General features: G+C 31.3%; 2 protein-coding genes across 2 annotated transcripts in view; one reads left to right on the top strand and one right to left on the bottom strand.

The window, feature by feature from the left end:
• LOC140442070 (uncharacterized) overlaps nt 1-20,953 on the bottom strand; it is a 47,907-nt gene extending 26,954 nt beyond the window's left edge. The window contains exon 1 of the mRNA XM_072533140.1: nt 18,725-20,953. Within this exon, the coding sequence (XP_072389241.1) occupies nt 18,725-18,789 (65 nt within the window). The 5' untranslated portion in view covers nt 18,790-20,953. The remainder of the gene's footprint in view (nt 1-18,724) is intronic.
• Nucleotides 5,490-22,153, top strand: LOC140442071 (actin-binding Rho-activating protein-like). Its single transcript, XM_072533143.1, has 5 exons — nt 5,490-5,662; nt 15,690-15,832; nt 17,280-17,451; nt 18,600-18,692; nt 20,987-22,153. Exons 1-5 carry the CDS (start codon nt 5,630-5,632, stop codon nt 21,101-21,103), a joined length of 558 nt encoding a protein of 185 aa, XP_072389244.1. The 5' UTR covers nt 5,490-5,629; the 3' UTR covers nt 21,104-22,153.
• Nucleotides 22,154-22,690: the final 537 nt, after the last annotated feature.

Here is a 22,690-nt window from a genome sequence, read left to right as displayed (position 1 = left end):
CGCACTAATCCGTATTTTTTGGAAAAACCATCATCAAGGCTGCGCATTTTTGAGAATAAAACTTATAATAATATATCAAGAGGCGCCAGCCGCCGTGCCCACTATATAAACACTCCAAAAGCCAAGAGAAAAAACTACAAAAACATTTTTTTGTCGCCATTTTATTTATAGAATTGTTGCACAATGAGCATAAGCGTCGTATAAAAAATATCTATGTGTTTCTCGTTGATACATAAAATAATTTGAAAGGGTAGTTTGGATTGATAAACTTCTCGTGCAGTATTCGAACACAGTGTGTGTATTTATGTATTCTTCTTTGCCTTCAAATTTTTTTTGTGTTTATTTATTTGCTGACATTTTCTTGTCTTTTTTTTTAATTTTGACCCAATTCATTCTTTTCTGGCACTTTCATTTTCAATTCTCTTGATATACCCTAATTGGTACTCTTTTATACCCATTTTTATTGATTATCTTATCTGCGTGATACTTTTAACTTTATATAAAATTATATATAAATTATAATAAAATTATTTTATAAAACAATTTGTTATTTATATAAATATTTCTCAAACCAATTATGACATACTTTGGAAAAATTAGACAGGCTTGGGTGACGTTAAGTCGTGTCGATGAGCAGCTCCGAATGTCCACGCTGCTATGATTAATTTAAGAATATGTTTAATCGTTTTATCAGTAAAAAAATAGTTATTTTTTGTTGGTCTGTTCTTCATTAAATACATAACATATTTGGTGGCGAGTCACAGAAAGAATTCACGTAAAAGTCAAAAAATGTCGTTAATTGGGGCCATTGAACAATTCGATCTACTAAAAGTGATGTCACGTCTTATTCAGAGAGACTTGAGCAGTTGTTTTTATGTAATGTAGTGGTAGAAGACAAGGAAGTTCCATTATTGATTACTCTAATTGGTGGAGAAGTTCACAGTGCTTTAAAAGCTATTATTACCAGAACTACCAACTTCAAAAACATTTGAGGAGTTAAAAAGAGTTCTGACATTATAGTTCAAAGCGGTTAGTTATCGCTGAAAGGTATAAATTTTACAACAGAAATCAAGAGCCGCAGGAGGATATTAAAAGTTTTGTGTCAAAACTAAAAAGTGTGGCTCAATATTGTAAATTTGGTCAATTTTTGAAAGAATCTCTTAGAGACAGACTTGTATGTGGTATACTATCAGTCACAATAAAACGTAGTGAGATAGCATTGTCAATAGAACTTACAGAAGGTCAAGTTAGAAGAATGAAACCGGAAAATGTAACTGCAATTGAAGAAAAGTTAGATAAGTAATGTTCAGAAAGAAGGAAGCCATAATTAAAAATTATGGTTTGTGTGCGGCTATGTCATGTCGATGAGCAGTTCCGAATGTCCACGCTGCTATGATTCATTGAATTATATGTAACCGTTTTATAAGTAAATAAACAGTTAGTTATGTTTTTTAAATTGTGCTTCATTAAATACACAACAATAGGCTGTAGTAACTCATATCTTATGCCTCTAGGGACTCGGCCAAGAAACCCAAGTTTTCTCTTCTATATAGTGAAAATAATTTCAGGTTTAATATTCAGTCTTTCCAGAAATGCAGGATTTGTGACTCTGTTCGTCCAGGAGACCCTACTATCGCGCCTATACACCTACATTGCAAAGGCCTTTATCTTTTTTAGAAGTTTCCTATTAAGTATCCCCGTTTATCTTGCGCCGTTCGGCGCCATAGACGGGATTGGAAACATGAGGAAGAGGCCTATGTTCAGCAGTGGACTCTTGAGGCTGGATGATGATGATGATGATGATTAGGTATCCAGTTTTCCACACCGTATAGGTGTAGGAAAACACATAACAGCTAACTAACCATTTTAATTTTTATAGTCGTAGAAAGATACGGTGCCATCAACACTGTAAGACATGTAGCTCTATTGGACACCAGACTCAAGTTTAATTTAAATAAAAATATATTTAAATTAATAATAAACAAAATAAAATTTGCTTCTATACAATACGTAAAATAAAAGCGATGCCTGCCGTGAACGGAAAATAAATGCCAGTACTGTTTAGATGAGAAAGACGAAGAAATATCTTTAGTCAATATATAAAGACCGGAGAGCAGCCAATTAATACTTGACTGAGACAAGGTACAAAAGCTATCGATTAATCGATTAATACTCGATCTCAGCCGGAAAGGACGGTGGGCTCTGATCAGTACTTAAAGTTCATGCTAGATCAATACTCCGAAACGAACTTCATCATCATTGTTCGAGGCATTTTATAGCATTGATAGTAGTGGTAGGAAGGCATTGTCGTTATAGCCTAAGATTGCTTTTCAGTATCACTACGTTCATAACGTAGTTAATCAAACTTACATTTTTACATACAGTTAAAATTGGGAGAACACATTGGTAATAGGTTACCATTCAAAAAGTGACCGCAAATATTTTTCATTCAATTCAACAGTAATAAATTTTTGATAAAAATTTATTACGTTCATTTATTTTTTAAATAAAATACGCTGCTTATGAGGTATATACACGTTTATATTAAATTTAAGCAATAAGAAAGCTTCTTTCTTCACCTTTAAAACTCATTTTGATTTTTATCGATAGGATACTCCGATCAAAAGATATCAAATTTTTACCGTCGAGTTGATACAAATTTTATTCAAACTTGATTTCGCGCGGGTAACTGCCATTCAAAATCGTTGGTCGTTGCTTCAAGCGTTGTTTCTGAGAGAACGGTTTATTCTACACAAAAAGTGCTAATAAACATTTTGGTTCGAAATTATCTCACATTTTTTACGTGAAACCCGGAAGATTACCACTGGTAGGCAGTAGTTACAAACGTTTTTGCATATTTTTTTGAGGTTCCAAAATTTACATTCTCAGCAAAATTCAGCTTGTTTGTATAATTTTTAGAGGTTTAATGGTATTGTCTCTCTGACGACTGGAATAGTAAATATTGTAGTTTAAAATTTTTAATAAAAGTGTATCAATTATCATTGTCAATGTACGAACGCCTGGGTTTTCATACTATCAAAACAAAATTTTGTTTACTCAAATAATTTATAACTTAATTCTAAGTTTTAAAAAAATACCGCATTAGAATTTTTTTACTTAATTTATATTACATATCTATTCATTAAAGAGATATGTGAGTTGTACGCCACTGGACAAAAATCGTTTCAAAAAAGTACGAAACGGAAATCGCTGTGACAAAATTAGCGCTTCGGTTCAAAAGAAAGCCAATGGAATTCCTAGAATTAAGTTTATTTTTTATGCGAGAGTGCCAAGATCAGCTTCAAGGTTTGCTCGTATTAATTTAAGAAATTGGTCTTGAGTTCTTTCTAGATCGAGATTTACAAAGCATTTACAGTTCAATAATTTGTTTTCGTACAAAAATATAAATTATTGATAAGTGATGGATTCGACCGTTACTTGATGGAAATTCATTTTATCTATCAGTAAAACACTGAAAACTTTTGTTTTCAACACTTCTTGTTTTGTTTTTGTTTTGCATATTTTGTTTTTAATTATTATCACTGCAGCTGTTTCGGCGAGAGTGCCGAAAGTTGAAGAAAAAGACCACTTATTCTCAAGTGATCTATTTTTGGTATGTCTTTACACTTTATAGTCTTTAACTGAATAAGTTGAAGAGGGGAGAACTGTTTGTCTTAAGTTGCATTCAGAATCATGTCTGTATTTTTTAATTTGTTGATTTCCATAGATTCTAATAAAGATGGCTTAATGCCTTTATTTTGAATGTGAAGAATTTGAAATTCGTCATTTAAAGAATGATTACGGTGTAGAAGGTGAAGTGCGTACGTAGAGTCTGTTTTTTTTTTATTATTGAAAGCCCTTTTACGTTTTACTTTACATTTGATAAAAGTTCTACCAGTTTGTCCGATGTAAGTTTTTGAGCAGACTGCCTAGGTTTTTGTTTGTTCCAAAACCTGGTGTTATTCCATTCTTTCGATCTTATCGATCAGAAGATACTGGGTTTTTTCTCTGGTTGTGGAAATACTAATTTCAGGTCTTTTTTATGTAGTTTTTGATTTAAAATTTTATTTATTGTGTGTTCGTTGTACCCATTGTTTTCCAAATTCCCATTTCAAATTGTAAATTTATTTTCCTTATGCACAACATACAATTTTCATTTTATCCCAGATTTAGCCATACGGCTCTCACTTTCTCGAAGTCAAAAATTCACTCATCCCAGATACCAAGGGGACTCTTTCCATGTTATCGAGCCCTAGGTGACTTGGTATTCTGGAATATATTCAAAAATTTTCGTCCACATCTGGACGCTGAGAGTAGTACAACTTTCTGCATGGTCTTGTAGAGATGTTCATTCAGACCCAACTTTTTTGTGTTTTCTAGGAGGTTTTTCGGAATGACTCTAGTAGTAATGAGCATAATAGGTATTGTCTGAGTCCTTTCCATTCTCCATTGTTCCCCTTCGTATTTGAATTTCCAGATCCCTGTTCTTTGCAATCTTTTCGTTCTGTTTAACACAAAGATTATTGTTGTGGGGTATCGCCACTTCAATTAGTGTTGGTTGTCTCTTTAGTTTATTAACTAGTATGAAATCTGGTCTATTATTTGCCACTGGTTGGTCTGTAAGCACAGTGCGGTCCCAGTATAGCTTGTAGTTGTCATTCTCAAGTATACTCTCAGGAACGTATTGATAATATGGGAGATGGTTTGTTTGGAGAAGTCCCAGTTTGATGGCTATCTGTTGATGAAGGATCTTTCCTACTAAGTCATACCGTTCATTATATTCAGTTACATGTTGACGTTCCAGAGCAGCACCTTCAGCGAGTGGAGCTCTTGTTGTTGTTTGGCTCATTTGTGGTTATTCTTGTTGTTGAGCTGTAGCTGATTGTATGATAGTTGCCCACCTCCTCAATACCCTGCCACCGACGTTCCGCATCCTGTCACGTCCAGCGCCGGCTCCAGACGTGCCCTGACGATCCCCAGGCAGCGACCCTAAACATAAATTATTATAAATATAAATTATTATAGTCCATTTTCATGGGTGTTCATTTTAAACCTACTACAAGGTGTCAGTTTTTGTTCCACGGCAGGTATCCTTGCTATCCCCTGGGCATTGACGCTACGAATACCCAGAGAGCATTCCCAATTCGCAGGGGACCATGCTTGATAAAATAACTGACAAAAAACTCCCACAGACACTATATTTAATATTAATGAATTTTTACCAAAAGTTAATTCAGCAAAAATACAATAGAAATACACATTTATTATAGCCCACAACGCCAACGTTCGTATTCAAGTCCAAACAAATACTTAAACACTTGCTAATATTCCCAAAATTTCAGAAAATTCCGAAAGAATGAGTGAGCGCAACGAGAATTTGAAAATATGTGCGGACGTCTGACGTCACTGGACGCTCAACGTCGTTCACGTCTTAGTTCGCTATATTTTTGCACATTCCACGCTGCCAGAATATAAACGTTGTTTGGACATAATATCGTTACATTCATTATTTCGCCGGCTGAACAAAAACATCACACAACAGGAATTTTCATTCTGAAATCTTAGTGATACCGAGTGATATTGTGAAGTGACTTTGTATTTTCTGTTCGTTAAACAAAAGTTCTTGAAGATGTCTGCCTGTGTTAATGAAAGAGTTTTTGTAGTAAGTTTACTTTATTTTCCAACAATATTTTGAAATTATTTTAAAACTTTATGGTACAAATTTTAGAAAATTAAAATATTATCATAAGTTGTTTTAGATATATGTATTATATTTTTCTTTTGATTTTTTTTTGTTTCTGTTGAAGAAGTTAACTTAAAACAAAATAAAATTTTAGCTTTGATATTACCAATCTTATTTTCGTTAATTTTTGGCTGTAAATTTATATAACACTTTAGTGCATTTCTCAATAACTATTATAAAAAATCGGTTGATCTGCTTATTTTGTTTTTGTTTAAATTGAATTGAAGTACTGGTGTATAGGATATAGATCAGTATTATAGACTCACATTGGCAACCTTCGTCATTTGAATTGATGTAATTTTTAGTTTGATTTTGCATCTATAAGAACATTTTACTCTCTGTAATCAAGCATATAGGGTGTAACAAAAAGATAGGTCATAAATAACTTACCTGTGTACAAATGTGCACATAAAAAAGTTACAGTGCTTTGAAGTTACAAAATGAAAATCGATTTTTTCCAATACATCGAAAACGGTTAGAGATTTTATATTAAAAATGGACATGTGGCTTTCTTATGGTAGGAATATCTTAAAAAAATAACAGTGAAATTTGTACACCCCACAATAATTTTATGGGGGTTTTATTCCCTTAAACCTCAACGTTTTTAAAACTTTTTTGGCTACTACTACTTTTTCGATAAGCCAGTTTTTATCGAAATGGGGCTACTTTTTTATTAAAAAGCACGAAGAGAGATGGATGACACGATTCGTCCCAATAAGGTAACTGAAGAACTCAAGCTACATAGGCAAAATGACAAACTGGAAAAATAAAAAAAGCAATAGAAAAGACTAAAAAAGGAAAATTCAGCAATCCCATTTTTACAAGAGAAAATATAAAGAAAACACTAAACAACATGTTTATTATTAATAATGCCGTAAGAAGACATTTTTGTAGAAGAAATAGAAAAGTATAATCAACAGCATAGTTTAATATACTACTCCAGTCGTCACAGACGAAAATGGCACTAAACCTCTAAAAATTATAGGAACAAGCTACATTTTGCTGAATATTAATGTAAACAAACGTAAATAAAATAGAACTTTACGAATTACCGACAATCAATATTTATTTATTTACACAGAAGTCTGTAATAAAAGTCTATTTAAGCTGTTAATACGAATGGACGAATGGACCTTATCTGTTTTTTCGTGTTTAATTTTATATTTCTGTTTTTCTTTTGAAGTGCTGCTATCGAGAACCTTTATCAATATTTAGTATTGTTATCCCATAGGTCTAGGTAGGAATTTTTTTTTGGTTAAAAGTTTGTTTTTGGTTGTGCAGTCAATTCATTCCTTTCACTCATATTCAGATATTTCTGCGTTATCAGAACTTTTTCCGTCGGAAGCAGTGGTGTTTACATTATATACGTTTAGGAGTATTCTGAGGTACTTCATGAGAATCTTAGGTAGAATCGTCACCAGGTACCTAATCAGACTCTGAGGCAGCATAATGTTCTTCCTCGGATTCATTTTCAGAAATATTTGAGAGATTTTCAATTTCTTATTGAAGCTCGTTTTGTGTTAGAAAACATCTACGTGCTATAGTAAGTCTGCAACCAAACAATACAAATGGGTTAGATGCGACCCGATATAAACTACTACTGAGACACTAGAGTCCCGTTTAGAGATTATTGTAAAACCGATGAAAACAATATCAAAAATAAACAATCTATATCACCAACGTGTGTGAATTAGCAACTAAATTATATATAATCGGTTAAAAAACAGAGCAGTGACTTTTTCTTTACTAAAATTGTATTATTTACAGAGTTGTTGATACACGTGTTTAGTTAATATCGCGTTAATATGCGTTCAAATAACATGGGCTTTGGATACAAACAGATGCCAGCAGATTCCGCTGGGACATATATGTCCCCACAGTAATGAAAGGGATAAATTAAATTTTTATCAACTCGATGCTAAGATTTGGATATCTTATGATCAAAATGTCCTATCAACAAAAATCAAAATGCGTTTTAAAGGTAAAAAGTGTAGCTTTCGTTTGCACTTTTTGTATTTTGCAGTAAATGAAGTCAGTTTTTATATAGGTGTTAAATAAATGTTGAGTGATTTTTTCCATTTTTTCCAGATCAATAAAATTTATTACGTTTAAAGACCGGTCACCATGGAATTTCTTTTGCTGGATCCTAATCTTAAAAACCTAGTTTTTAGTTTTGGCAATAAATGTGAGGTATTTAAAATATGCTTTAAAAACGCTGAATTTCAAACCATCTAAAATGTTTTAAACTTCTCTATTTGATTGCATAAATAAGTTTTTGCAACTATACAATTTCAGCTACAAATTTCACCTAATATCTTCGTGAAGATCTTTTTCGTCGAGTGATCCTGTTTTTTTCTACGGCGTACAGACTCTTGATAATCGATTTTTTTGTGTTTTTACCAGCTTACGAGGGGGGGTTTTAGCGGAAAGCCGTAAGGTAAAAATAGTAAACTTTTTTGCATTTTTTTGGCGTTCCAAAATTGACACTTTCAGTAAAATTCAGCTTGTTACTATGATTTGTAGAGGTCATATCTCAGACGACTGGACTAATAGCATAAAATGTGTTGTATGTACGTCAAAAAATACTAGAAATAAACTAAAGAAACAATTATTATTGTTGTAATATCTGAAAGCTTTTTAACAAAGGTCCCACAAAAAATAATCAAAATCGGCCGGGAAATTTCGATTTGTCGTAAAAAGAAAACAAATACATTATTATTTACCAATTAAATGATTTGTAAATCACAGAAGGCATCACCAATAAATATATTATTATTATATCAGTCCGCAATGAACTATAATAATTATCGTAGATAACATAAAAACATGCCTGATAAAATTGGCTAAGCTTACGCAAAATCCAACTCGTTTCTTTGTATGAAAATCAATTTTTTATTAGTCTATAAAGCAAGTATACAGTAATAATGTTTGACGAGGAATGTAGCGATTTGTTAAAAAAAGATTTACGGCCAATAATTTGCTAGCATAAAAAATACGCACACACGTGCCAAAACCTTTACACAATGTTAAAAAATTTGTAGTACCAACGCAAAAAGTGACTGAAATAAAGGTAACTAAATTATAAAGATTTTTCACAAAATCCAAACAACATGTAAATGATTATATTTTAATAATTGAATGAGATTTATATTGGTATGAATAAGACTGATTTATTACTTTTTATTTTGTATTATTTCTATCTAGTTTATTTGTTATTAAAAAACTACTTAGGAATCTTATAAGATATACAGGGTGTGTCATTCAAAATTGGAAATTTCGTAACTATAATCCACAAGGAAAATGAAATTTCTGTAGTTGGCTGTACACCATCAATCAAAAAAGTTTATTTAAAATCTTTTATAAAATGTATATAATTTAAAATCCTTTTCGGACTACATCGCAGAATGTTTTCGGGCTAAAAAGCCCATCATCAGTGTTTTGTTACTTGACTCTTATGCACCTAGTAACAAAACAGTAATGATGGGCTTTTAGCCGAAAACGTTCTGTGATGTAGGCCGTTAGGGATTTTAAATTATATACTGTTTACAAAGGATCTTAAATAAAAATCTTAACTATAGTTTCCAGAAAGATATTAACTAAAAATATTAAGATTTGACTCAAATAACTCTATAATAATAATAAAATGTGGCTCCATACTGAGTTACAGAGTGTTTTAAGTAAAAGTTTAAAAACTATTTGTACCTAGTACTATAAAACTATTTTATATATCCTTGTCATACTTGGCAGGATGTGAAGGTACTGTACTAAACTATGTTAAATAAATGTTTCTGGCTACTACTGCAGGCGTACTGCAGCGGAAAGTGAAAGATTGACCCTTTCCAAATTCTTTTTCTTGCCATAATATTATGGATTCATCGATTTCAATCAACAATGGTCATACCTTGTATAAAGTTAATGAATATAATAATAGTCTCCCGTTTTATACCGCTGTCGCGGCTTTGGGAGTATAGCAGGGTAGTCTGCTATATCTAGGGCCTACGGTATACAAGGAAGGTAACATGGCCAGTGCTACGCTTCAACCGTCTATTATTACCCCTGGTTTTACCCAAGGTACTCATTTTTAATCAGGCTGAGTCGACCTGGGGCCTATAGACATTTTTTAAAATGTCTAGATGTTCTTGCCGGCGGTGGGATTCGAACCCCGGACCACCGGCTTGCGAGTCAAGCATCCTACCGCTTGCGCTACGCAGGCCCCAAATGAATATGTTTACATTAAAAACAAACAAACAAAATTATGTCAGAAAGGTAAGATTACGAAAACGGTAGACAGTTCGGAAAAATTAGACAGGCTTGGGTAAGGTTATGTGATGTCGATGAGCAGTTCCGAATGTCTACGCTGCTATGATTAATTGAATTATATGTAACCGTTTAATAAGTAAATACATAGTCATGTTTTGTTAGTCTGTACTTCATTAAATACACAGCAGGGTTAAACCATAATATTTTGAGTACAGAAATCGACAGTTAAAAAATTTTAAATTATTTTACAAAACATCCTGTATATTGCAGTCTGAAAAAAAGACGTATAAGATATATAAAGAAAGTACCGCAATCATAGAAGTTTAAGGGTAACAAAATCTGTTTCTTACGGTAAGATTGTAAAAGAACGAATATCGAACAAAGTTACGGAAGAAGAGGATCAAAGTAGATTCCATTCAGGAAGGTCTTGGCATAAAATTTTATACAAAAAATGCGTAGGTCCACTAATTAAAACAAAGTTATCAATCAATTTATTTTTATCCCTTTATTTGGCTCTATATATACATATCGGAACTCGAATAGAGTTTTTGCATTCCCATTTCTCTCATTATTTCATTCACTGCCAAATGACAATTTAAAATAGCCTCGGACCATACAATCTGGTTTTGTGTAGTTTACAGGTGGGATCACGTCATAAATATATCTCATCGGTGACAAAAACAACAAATTGTTACGTCTATATAACTCAACAACCACTACCGGTATTAAACAGAGAAACATTCCTTTTGTTTTTGTTACAGCGGTCGATAAAAATAAAGAGTATGAAATATAAAAAATGTGCTATGCAGACGATAGAACAATAGTCAAAGATATGGAAGTTAATAGCTGAATAAGTAGCAAAAACAGCTGGTTTGGATAATTGAAACGAAAAATCTTCTTCATTCCTGTTTCAGGAAACTAACTAAAACTAACACAGCTCAAAACATTTTCTCTTCTAAACTCTGAAAATCTAAATGAATACTTCGTTAATGTGAGTAAAAATATAACAACATATTTCCTATCTGCCCAATTCAAAAAAGATCTCGAATTCATTCTTTCTAAGACCAGTTGATAAATCTGAACTGATCCAAATAATCGGTAGTATCAAAAGCAAATCTTTCTGTTGTACTGAGAGACTATCCATAAAACTTTTCTAAAATCTCCCAAAAAATGTGTTGAAAGTCCTGGTTTCACTAATTAATGATTCCTTTGAAAAAGGTATATTTCCAGAGTTCCTAAAGACAGCCATTATTCTGCCTCTTCATAAAGGTGGTGAAAAATCGAATGTATGCAACTATAGACCTATTGCCTTACTACCGGTCCTATCCAAAATTATTGAGAGACTTATAAAAGCCTGACTTTGTTCTTTCCGGTTGAAAACAATATTTTATGACAAAGTCAGTTCGGCGTTTTATCTAATAAATGTACCAGTAATGCTATGTTTTCTGTACTACATGAGGTCTATCAAGCACTAAACAATAATCTTTACACTGCCACTGTTTTTGTGACTATGCTACAGCTTTTGATTAAGTAAATCACGACATTTTGATATCAAAAACTAAATTTCTACAGAATTCGAGGTATTTCTTTAAATTGGTTCCAATCTTACTTGAGGAATAGGAAACAACTAGTTAGAGAAAATGATACTGACTCTAGTCACAAAAGTATTGTATGTGGAGTACCACAAGGTTCATTACTGGCTCCTCTACTTTTCCTTATCTTTATAAATGACACCACTAACTTAAAAACCAATGGAAAAATTTTTCTTTTTGCTGATGATACCATTATTACCTGAAGGAACTCTAATATTGTAACTCATTATGCAAATATAACTTCCGATCTACTTAAAATAAAAACCTGGTCCGACTAACGTGAATAAGACAGTAGCACTATCCTATAAAGGAGCTCTTCAACCCTTGTTTCTTAATAACAGTCAGATCAGTATCTTTGATTCTGTAAAATTTATTGATATTTATATAGACAGCAACCTTAAATGGTCCCTTTATATCGATTTGTTAAGTAAGAAACTAACCTCCGCCTGCTATACAATAAGATCTGTTTTAAAGGAAATCAATTTAACATCTTCCCATCTTCCAAAATAACATATTTTTCTTTGTTCGAGTCTCATCTTTGATATGGTCTTCGTTTTTGGGGTTCTAGGTTCAAACTTGAGATGGTTTGGTCTGTGTCGTTTTAACTAACAAGAACCACGTGTTAAAAATCGAGCAGGAAGACATGTAGCTCCTCAAGTATTAAATTTTATCCAATGTAATCGACCTAGAGTCGCCATATAATTTAATTTTGGAATGATGTAAACCCTTATATGGATGTCACAGCCACAAATTTATTGTTAGCTTCAACTACATAAGGCACTGAGGATGATTTGATTAGATAGAAAACGTTATGCTACTGTATAAATTTTGACGACACTTTTAAAAGTTGTAACTATATATTTTTATATACCTAAATACAATTATGAAGTGTTTAACTTCTGTATGTGTATATATATATATATATATATATATATATATATATATATATATATATATATATATATATATATATTTTAAAATGGTGGTTGACGTGCCAAACATTTTCATATTTGGTATTCAAACTTTTAAAAATTAGTAATCACGTCAATTTGACTAAAAACAAACTTCCTCCGCTCGAACTCCTTATTCGTACACTTCTGTTTACTAGCAATGACGCGTACGAATTTAAAATAAACTTTTTGTCCCTCCGCAATTCCACATTTCAGTCACAAATAAATTCTATTAAAAGTTTTTAAATACTCGCCTAAGCTTTAAAAAAACAAGCTGTTGGTGTTCTGTATTTCTAATCTAGTGCTTATGTTTTTGGCGCCAAACCAAAAATCTGGAGTGAGGAATGTCTAAATATTAGAAAATATTTTTAGGCTTGAATTTTTCTCCCACTAAAAACACAAAATATACAAGAAAAAATAGGGAATTAAATAAACCGTCGTTGTATATATTGCATAATAGATATTTCCTTACATATATCAATTACAAGCACAGGCAATATGTTGCAACTATAATATAATTGCTATTATAGTCACGAATTTAAAATGATAAATACCCTTAAAACGATTTAACATTAAATTTTATTAGCAAAAATCCTCGGTGGCTAATAAATCTGTCTAAAGTCTAATATAAATGTTACGTTTAACTGTAACCGTCTGTTTACTATAATTCAGAATTAGATTTTATTGATGAAAGACCTTGGTCACCATCAATTTTATTTTCGCTTTTATGTGATGTTTGAAAGGTCGCTTTCCTGAAACTAATGCACTAATTTGTTATTTAGATTCTCCAGAAATATCGGCGTATATTTTTGGATAAAACAGAATCGACGTGGTCGTTTTGTGCAAACAAGGTCAATTTTATCAGCTTGAGTTTTTAGTTAGAGTTTAGAGTTTTAGTGCTGCTACCCATCAATTAAACAGAACACGAATAAAAAGTAAGATTTTTAATTGTATAACAATATACTTACAAAATTCATCACACATATCTGCCAAAAAAATTTAACTTTTCATCTATCCTAACCAGCATCGCAGCACAAAGCGTCACCTAAAAAACTTCCTTCTACAGGATTTTCCTGCAAAGGCTTTAAAAGGACGGTTCCTTTGAAGACTCCAGCAGTAATCTGCCATCATGTGAGTGTCCCATCTCCCCTGATATCTCTCTTCCATGGTTTTGATATCTTGGTGCAAGCGTTCCCTTTGTTCCTCACTAAGGTCACCAAGATTTTCTGGAAAACGGTCCAAGTGGCTGTGGAGGTAATGAATTTTAAAACTGATATTACAACCGTGTTTGTGAAAATTCTTGGGCATTTCTTTCACTATAATTCGGTAATTTTCCGATTTATTGTTTCCAAAAAAATTTTCCACAACTTTCACAAAAGAGCACCATGCATTATATTCAATGACAGTCATCGATTCTGTAAAATGCGAATCTTTTATAAGTTATCGTATCTAAGGCACATCAAATATTCCGGCTTTCAGTTTTTCTTTATTAAGTGTAGGGCATTTTCTGGACAAGTATTCAAAACAAGAACGATTCTGGTCTAGGGCCTTTACAATTTGTTTTATCAGTCCTAGTTTAATATGTAATGTATGTAATATTATTTTCTCTCGGTCGACAAATGCTTCGTTAACTACATTAGCTTCTCCTGGAACTGAAGCATCTCCAGAACGCCATTTTCTTCTACTTCAGTGTTGGTTCTTAGCCCTGCTATCCCAAATACACAGGAAACAAGGATATTTTGTATAGCCACCTTGTCCCAGGAGAAAGGTCTTAAATTCAACACAGATCGCCCACTGTGGAAAAGTGGAAAAATAAATATATACTTATAGTTATTTACTTATCTAAGAAGGTACTTTCACGATCAATTAATCGGCACGTAATTTATGAGATATTTTTCAAATGTTACGATGAAATATTTCCTCTAAACATCAACCGTTCTTTTCATTTTAGTAAAAAGTAGTTACCTAGGACACTGTATAAATACAACGCGCAAATAAATGGTTTTGGCTATGGTCCAAGATCAACATACCCACATCCGCCAAAGTCACCAAAATCTTTTTTGCAATTATTTTAGTTTCAATGTCAACTTACAACATTGTCAGGGGTCAATATCAAATAGTAGATTTTTGAACCAACAAATTATTTTTGCATATATATCCGCTGTTAACGACTTTTATTAAATTTTTATTTTAAAAGGCGAGTTTCCTGTGCCTTTAAAATAATATATCCACAAACAGTGTTAGAGTTAAAAAATGTATGATTTTGAGCATTAATTAGTGAATTTTAGAAAACCAGCATAGCGTTATGAAGGGCAATGCCTGGAGTAACCTCCAAATGTTTGCAACTTCCAAACTGTTGGTTATAATGTTTTTATTGGACTTTTAAGATGCAAACATGTTTTTATCTAACAATAAAACACTGAAAACGTTTGTTTTCAACACTTCAAATCTATGCTGCTTCTACTGAGTCTACAAACTTCATAAATACATAATTTCTTTGTTTTTTAAAAGCTACATTTTTGCTAAGAACATTTTTTTTTTAATAAAATTTCCATTCCCGACTTTTTGAGTCATAAAAAACAACGTATAAAAACGTGTTTTTCTTTGAAAAATATATATTTTCATTCGCAAATAACTCAAAAAGTATTGACTTAGTGGAAAGCATTTCCGGAATTATTTAGAACGTATGTTTTTTCACCCTAAGAAGGGTTGGCTTTTACCTGCCAAGTAAAATCAATCCTGGGCTTGAGTCCAAAAGTAAAGTGGAGGATAAGAATAATCTAAATCCAAATTTATAAGCAAACCCGTCATGACGTGAAAAATTATTTATTCCAATTATTACTGGTTTATTACATGGAAGATAAACTTTGGCTTAAAAAACGATAAAAATAATTAACAAAGCAGAAAAAGATACCGAATATAATAATAGAATTAAAACCATTAAATCAGCAGCATTATCTATTTTAATATTTGTTTACCGAATCATATTTTCCGAGACTTTATAAAGTTTCGTCGGTTCAACGGTTTGTTTGTATTTCTAATTGTTTTTATTGCTTATGTATGGTGTTTTAATTATTTACAAGTTAATTCCAACACAATAATTTGGCATTAAATAAATTTTTAATTGGTCTTTTTTTGTTTCAGGACTCACCTCTTAAATCCAAAGTAGCTCTTTTTAACAAAGTAGCTGATAAACACATTCAGGGACAAGCTGTAAATCCCTTCTCAAATGGACACCAAGCAGGAGGTTTGCCCCGGCCAACGATATCAAAAGAGGAATATGGAAAGTAAGAACTTTTACATATTTTTTCAATCTAGTCCAGGGGTCAGGGCTGTTTCAGCAGTCAGGCAGAATTTGTTATAAATAATTTAATTGTTCAAATGATTATAATTCGTAAAATATTAAATATAAATCATTCTCCCAAATTGCAACTTGTTCCATAAAAAATTACGAAATGATGTTTGTTAAACATCGATCCAAAAAACACGAAGATACTTCAAAATTATTGCGAAAATATTGCGAAATTACAACATTTAGACGATTTTTCACTTGTAACCCGGCTGTGTTTTAGATAAAATAACTTTATAGCAGTTCAAATTAAAGGAGAAAGTAGTGACAAACATATGACATTTTTTCGAGCAAGTTTCATCAGTGCAACTAGGGGGCAAATTTTCCACGGGTTATTTTCTGTACTGCTTAATTTAACAATTGGTTTATTTTTTTTATAAATAATACACAAATTCAAATTAGATATGGAATTTTCCATACTTTCGTTATTAAACACATAAAAACTATTTTCTAAATTTATGTTCTTGACATATGATAAGTAGACACGTAGCCACTTAGACGCATTTTGACCTTTGATCTCTACGGCATGAACTCTTACCGCTTTCGTTTCGCGCGTATAATTATTTTATTCCGCTTCTCGTATAACTCTTATAGTTATACGGTTCTAGACGTTCGAGACGCGCACTTCAAAACTGCTTTATGGCATTAAAAAATATATTTAGACATGCTCATAATAAATAAAATGCTTTATTTTGGATCGTATAGTATGATTATGTAGCTTGATTTGCTATCATCTAAAATTTTAGTAGCTAAAAAACCTTATACTTAAAGAAGTTATACAAGTGAATATCCGTTTATAATTATAACTTTGTTATAAATACTATTTCGATTATAATTATGGTTTCAAGTAAGCAATTTTTCCGTTCGTTTGAGTTATTATAAAGTTATTTTACTTAAAATGCAGCTGAGTTACAAGTGAAAAATCGACTAAATGCCGTAATAATTGTGCAATATTTTTGCACTTATTTTGCAATATCTCCGGTTCTAATTGTTGAGTAGTATTGTTAGTTTACAAATTATAATCATTTAAATCCGTAAATTGTTTATAACAATTTCTCGTCACTTCCGACACAAATTCAAGTTTGAAATTCAAATTCAGCGGATCAAAATTCATAAGAATACAACACTCTGAAACTCCGTGAACTTAGATCGGCGCGAAACAACCCTGACCCCTAGACTGATCAGTAAAGCATCATAATTTACGCCATCCTTTTTTTCAAAACGATTTTTATTGTTCGTATAAACTAAAACTAAAATGCCTCTTAAGAAATAATGAATTTTCAACAAATATTAGTCCAGATATGTAGAGGAACACTTTGAATATCACACTGAAACTACAGTTGAGTTGGTAATTCTGGGAAGAGTAAAATTTTATCTGTTTACAGGCCACCAAAAGGATCGCTCTCAGAAATCAGAGCATTTAAAGCCACTATCCATGTTAGTAGAGAAATGTTAGAATTATGTGAAGTTATATCTCAATGTGGTGAACGTCTTTTTAGTCCAGAAGAAAAACCCAACGATCATAGAATAGTTATCAGTTTTGGAGAACTTTTTGCGGTATGTATACTTTATACGTAATGTTTTATATTACTTAGATTATATGCATTAAATTTTAAAGCTTTATAGTCCAGTCGTCCGAGATTTGATCTCTAAAAACGAAATAAGCTGAAATAAAAATACTTGTGCATTCGAAAATAAGGAGTTTTAAATGTTTGAAATCATTTGTGATGTGATGTGTGTTTTTTGGGCATATTCCAAATGCCTCATATTTGGTGCCACAACACAAAATTGTAATTTTATGTCATAGGTTTTAAATATTAGGCTCTAACAATGGAAATTCCATAGTGACTGGTCAATGGAAGTTATAAATTTAATTAATCTCATAAAAATCTAAAAAAATGGCAAAAATCGCGCAACGTTTATTTATTTAACAGCTTTATAGAAACTGACTTCATTTGCGACAAAATACAAAAACTGCATACGAAAACTGAACTCTTCACCTATATATATAAAACGCATTTCGATTTTCGTCGATAGGATACTCTGATCAAAAGATGTCGAACTTTTGCCGTCGAGTTGATAAAAATTTTATTTAAAAAATTGATTTCGCGCACATAACTGATTTATAATCGCCAGTCCCTAAAGCGTTGTGTTCATTATATAAAAAAAGTGCTAATAAACATTTTTTTCAAGTAAATTAAAAATTATCTAAACTATATTTCTTGTCTAAAACATTTTTTTCATACAGCTATACGGCGTACAGATTTTTAGTAAATCGATGTTCCCCACCCCTGCGAGGGAGGGTTTTAGCTAGAAGCCTGGGGGTAGGAGTAGAAAACTTTTTTGCATCTTTTCGGGGTCCCAAAATTGACATTCTCAGCAAAATTCAGCTTGTTCGTTTGATTTTTAGAGGTTTAGTGGCATTTTCGTCTCTGGCGACTGGAGTATAAGTACAAAAACCCCTTAAAATAATGTAAGATGTACCTAATTAAGTAAATTGAATGACTGGTCAAATTAGATTTTTAGATAAATAAAATGAAGATATTTTTGGCTTTTTACGAATTTCCGAAACAATTCATTTATAATTTATAATATTATTTATTCGCTATTGTAAAAAGTAGTTCTCAAGCGGATTTCTAAAGCTGTCAAATTATTTGTTTATATTTTTTTAAAACTGTTAAACGAAAACTCTTTTTTTCTTTCAGATATACACAGCAATTTCCGACAAAGTAGTTGGTATTTTACTTAGGGCCCGTAAATACAACTTAGTTGACTTCGAAGGAGAATGTTTGTTTCAAGTAAGTTGCTAAATAATAAAAATAAATGTTACCTCTCGGTGAAGCGTCCCGAAGCGGTTTCTTCATCGTCACTAATTACAATAGTTTCAATATCCATTTCTTTTGACAAACTGTTTTTGTTAAACAATTTAATTGGCCTCTGAATACGAAAACAAATGAAGAATGCTTTAAAATACAATTATTACTACTAGCGCCAAAGTATTCGTAAGATTCGATAATTGTACTGTTCTTCTTCTTATTATATTCTTTACTGCTTCTGCATGATACTTCTATAATAATCCAGCTTTACTTTTTTTTATCTTCTTATGTATAACGGGTGATGAATCGGCAAACAGGCCATAGGAAACTCAATAGCAGAAATTCAATAATTTACTTTCTGCTTCCCTGATTATTTTACATCAAGTCATGAGATACTATTTGTATAAGTCTAAAATCTGTATTGAAAACAAATGTTAGAATTTTGCTCTACAAAATATACACATTTCAAAATTTTGCAAAAATATAATACATTTGTCAGAGTATTTTTGTCAAAGTTAGACAACACGTAGTGCAGAATGCGTTCTGTCACAATGAAGTTACATATTAAAAATATTTATTAAATTGGCAATATTTTTATTTGATGATTAATTGTATACAAACAAAATGTTTTTTAAAAATTGACTGTCTGCATTAACCCCTCTCTAAAATTTCATAACAAAATTCCGCTTTGCATCTAGATGCTGTGCAAAATTCCGCTCAGCATCTAGATACCTCTTTTAGTTTTGATGACATTAAAATTTATAGTAATTAATGGAATTTGTTTCTTTTATAAATTATTAAAGCTGTGAAATTATAAATGTCAAACTAGTCTGCAATGGTTCAAGAACTTATTGCACGATTTTTAACTACTGCTATTAATTTCAATTTGATTTTTTAAATTTCTTAGTAAGTAAGTACCTCAGCAATATTGTTTGTATAGGTACAATTTAAAAATTATGGTTTCAATATTTTCAAAGTTTTTTAAAAGCCTTTGAATTGTGAAATGGTTTAGAATTGGTATATTAGGATATCTTAAGCTAAATAAAGAGTACGCGGACTATTTCCTGAATAAATTATCTTTATTATTGCTACTTTCTCCTTAATCATAAAATAAAAATATTGGAAATTTAAGTATTGTTAACATCTAACTTCATTGTGACATAACGCAACCCATTATACACGTCTGCACTACATGTGGCCTAACTTTAACACTAATACTCTGGCAAATGTATTATATTTTTGCAAAATTTTTGAATGTGTTTAGCTCGTAAAACAATTTTAACATTTGTTTTCGATGCAGATTTCAGTCCTCTACAAATAGTTTCTCATAACTTGTGATGTAAAATAATTAGGGAAGAAAGAATTCAACAGTTTAGAATTTCTCATTGAATTTCCTATGGCTCGTTTGATGATTCATCACTCCATTTATCTCATATAAAATTGTGTCTTAAATCTTTCTAAATCAACTTTTTTTAGATCCCAGTTCTTGCGTTCTTTATCGAATATTTTTACGATCTCTGCCGGTCGGGTCGGTTTTAATCGTTTTTTGTTGTTGTGTTCTCAAATCCAAAAAATTCTTTTATCAAATTAAGATCTTATCTTCTGTGTTAGTTTTACGTTTTCCATCGATTTTTACTTTTCTGTGATTTCTTTGAATTGCTACTTTTATAGTAGCTCTACTTCAGTGAGTTTTTATGTTTATTTAATATGCTTTTTGTTTCTTGTAATCTCTGTAAGCTTCCTAAATAAACAATAATATTATTATATTATTGTTAATTGTTTGAATACAATAAATGAGTCATTTGTTGTTTGTGATATTTCAATCATTAACTATCTAATGATAGACCAGGTCTATCAGTAGCAAGATGCAAAACTGCTTGGATTTAGAGTCTCATTAGCTATTTATTAACTTGTATTCAATTAATTTGTGTATGTATTCTTTTCTTGCTGACTTTCTTATTGTTTTGCATTTTTCTGTAATATTTGTTATATTAAAAACTGTTATGTAAGTGGTTGAAGTGATTTGAAATATTTAGTGCCAAAAAATTTACAAACAATCTAAAAATTTGTGTTTTTAAACAAATAGGTCTTTTATTGAAATTGTATTCTGAATATGTACTTGCAAATATTCAATGTAATTAGTTGTTCTATTTTTATGCTAATGTATTAACTTTTTAATCTTTGGCTTATTATTTGCGTGTAACGAGTACATTTTTCCAAAAAATTCTTTCATGAGGAAGTCACTTATTTGCTCATTATTATTATTATTATTTTAGAGACAAGACGACCATGTACCAATCATTCTTGTGAAACCAATCAGTGAAATCAGAACCTTCCTAAAAGAGAGGATTGAAAATGCGACCAAGGCACTGAAGGAGACTGGGGAAATTTAATAGACTATAAATACAATTTTAATTTATTTAAGCACTAACATTTAACCAGAAAAATGGACCATATTTCTTTAAAAACTAGTATCTTTCCACATTACATTTAATTGTATATACTATTTATTTATTCGGTAGCATTTCATAAAAGTTACTTTCTTTTTATGTTGGAAATTGTATTAAATATGCTTCAAATATACTAAGGCAAGAAGATGCCACTTTTAAGGAAGAATCTGTTACTCCATCATCACGTTATCGAAGGGCTGCAAACGGATTCAGGTAGCAATTATCCATATTATTGTAAAAAATGAAAATTTTGACGAATTTTTTTTTCACTTTGAGAAGTGAACTGAAAGAAGATGTAGTAGGTTTTATCTGAAGTACAACATGATCGGATAACAACGATACAAAATCTGGATATCAACTATGCAAATATAAGATTAAATGGAGAACCAACTTGAAGGGTAATGGAGAATTGACTTAAGCCAGATAATTAAGACTTAAAAAGGATAAAGAAAGTTTTGTAACCAACCCGGACCTCTGAAGTGGCCCTAAAAGCTCCCAGACCGTGTTAGCTGTCCCCAGGTCCAAAATTTACATTATTTTTTATGAAATTATATGAAATCTGATGTAATCAACATGATATAACTTAAAATTTCAAATTAAGTTCTAACAAATATATAAATTTCGAATGATAAGGTTTTTGGAATTACCGATTTTGGATTTTTTGTTTTATCAAGTAATTAAAAGGCAATCTGATTCTACCTTTAATATCATTCTGATAGCATTTCACATGTGACTAATTATCCAATTAAAAAAGGATTCGATGCGAAAAGAAAGTACCGTTTTATTAGTATAATATTATCTAGTCATTATTTTAAAATAAATTGATTTGTACATAATATGTTTAGTTTTAAGGGTTAGTGAGAAAAGGAAACTGAAAATATTGCAAAATGTCACTATTTTTTATGTCATGTATCGTAATGTAATGTTAAAAATTCAGTATTTTCACTTTATAGTTGTTAAAATTTCTTTTTACAAATAAAAAATAAAAACATTTATACTTGTTATTTTTATTCTGAATTTTAAACTAATAGAGCCTAGTCAGAAGTTCATAATTTTTTGACGTGACAACGTCTTAAATTAGGTTGTGGCTCGGAGTCACTCATGAAAAAGTGTAACGCCCGCTCACGTCTGTTACGATGAGTCACCGAACGAGAGAGAGGCCCGCCGGACCGTGCTGTAATGCGACACATTACAGCAGAAACACTTCCTTTCATTTCATATTTCTCCTATCATCGTCCTATCCTCAACAAAATCACTCAAATAGAAATTAGTTAAGTTTAAGTTTACATGTACAATGTTTTAGTAAACAAAATATATTTCTATAGTTAAAATTTGTGCAATTCTTATTTTCATTCAATTCCTTGTTCCTATTGTGCAATTTAATAATATTCATATCAATAAATATTCTATCGAGAAAAAGACGTTGTCACGTAAAATCTTCGCCCGTAAAACCGACTTTACAGACAACCGATTTTTTTATTTAAATTAACGTTTCTCAGCAACAAAGGCCATTGACACGGTTACAAAAGT

The sequence above is a fragment of the Diabrotica undecimpunctata genome, chromosome 5, assembly GCF_040954645.1.
Source record: "Diabrotica undecimpunctata isolate CICGRU chromosome 5, icDiaUnde3, whole genome shotgun sequence".
NCBI classification, from domain to species: Eukaryota; Metazoa; Arthropoda; class Insecta; order Coleoptera; family Chrysomelidae; genus Diabrotica; species Diabrotica undecimpunctata.
This window is presented reverse-complemented; position numbering and strand designations above follow the sequence as displayed.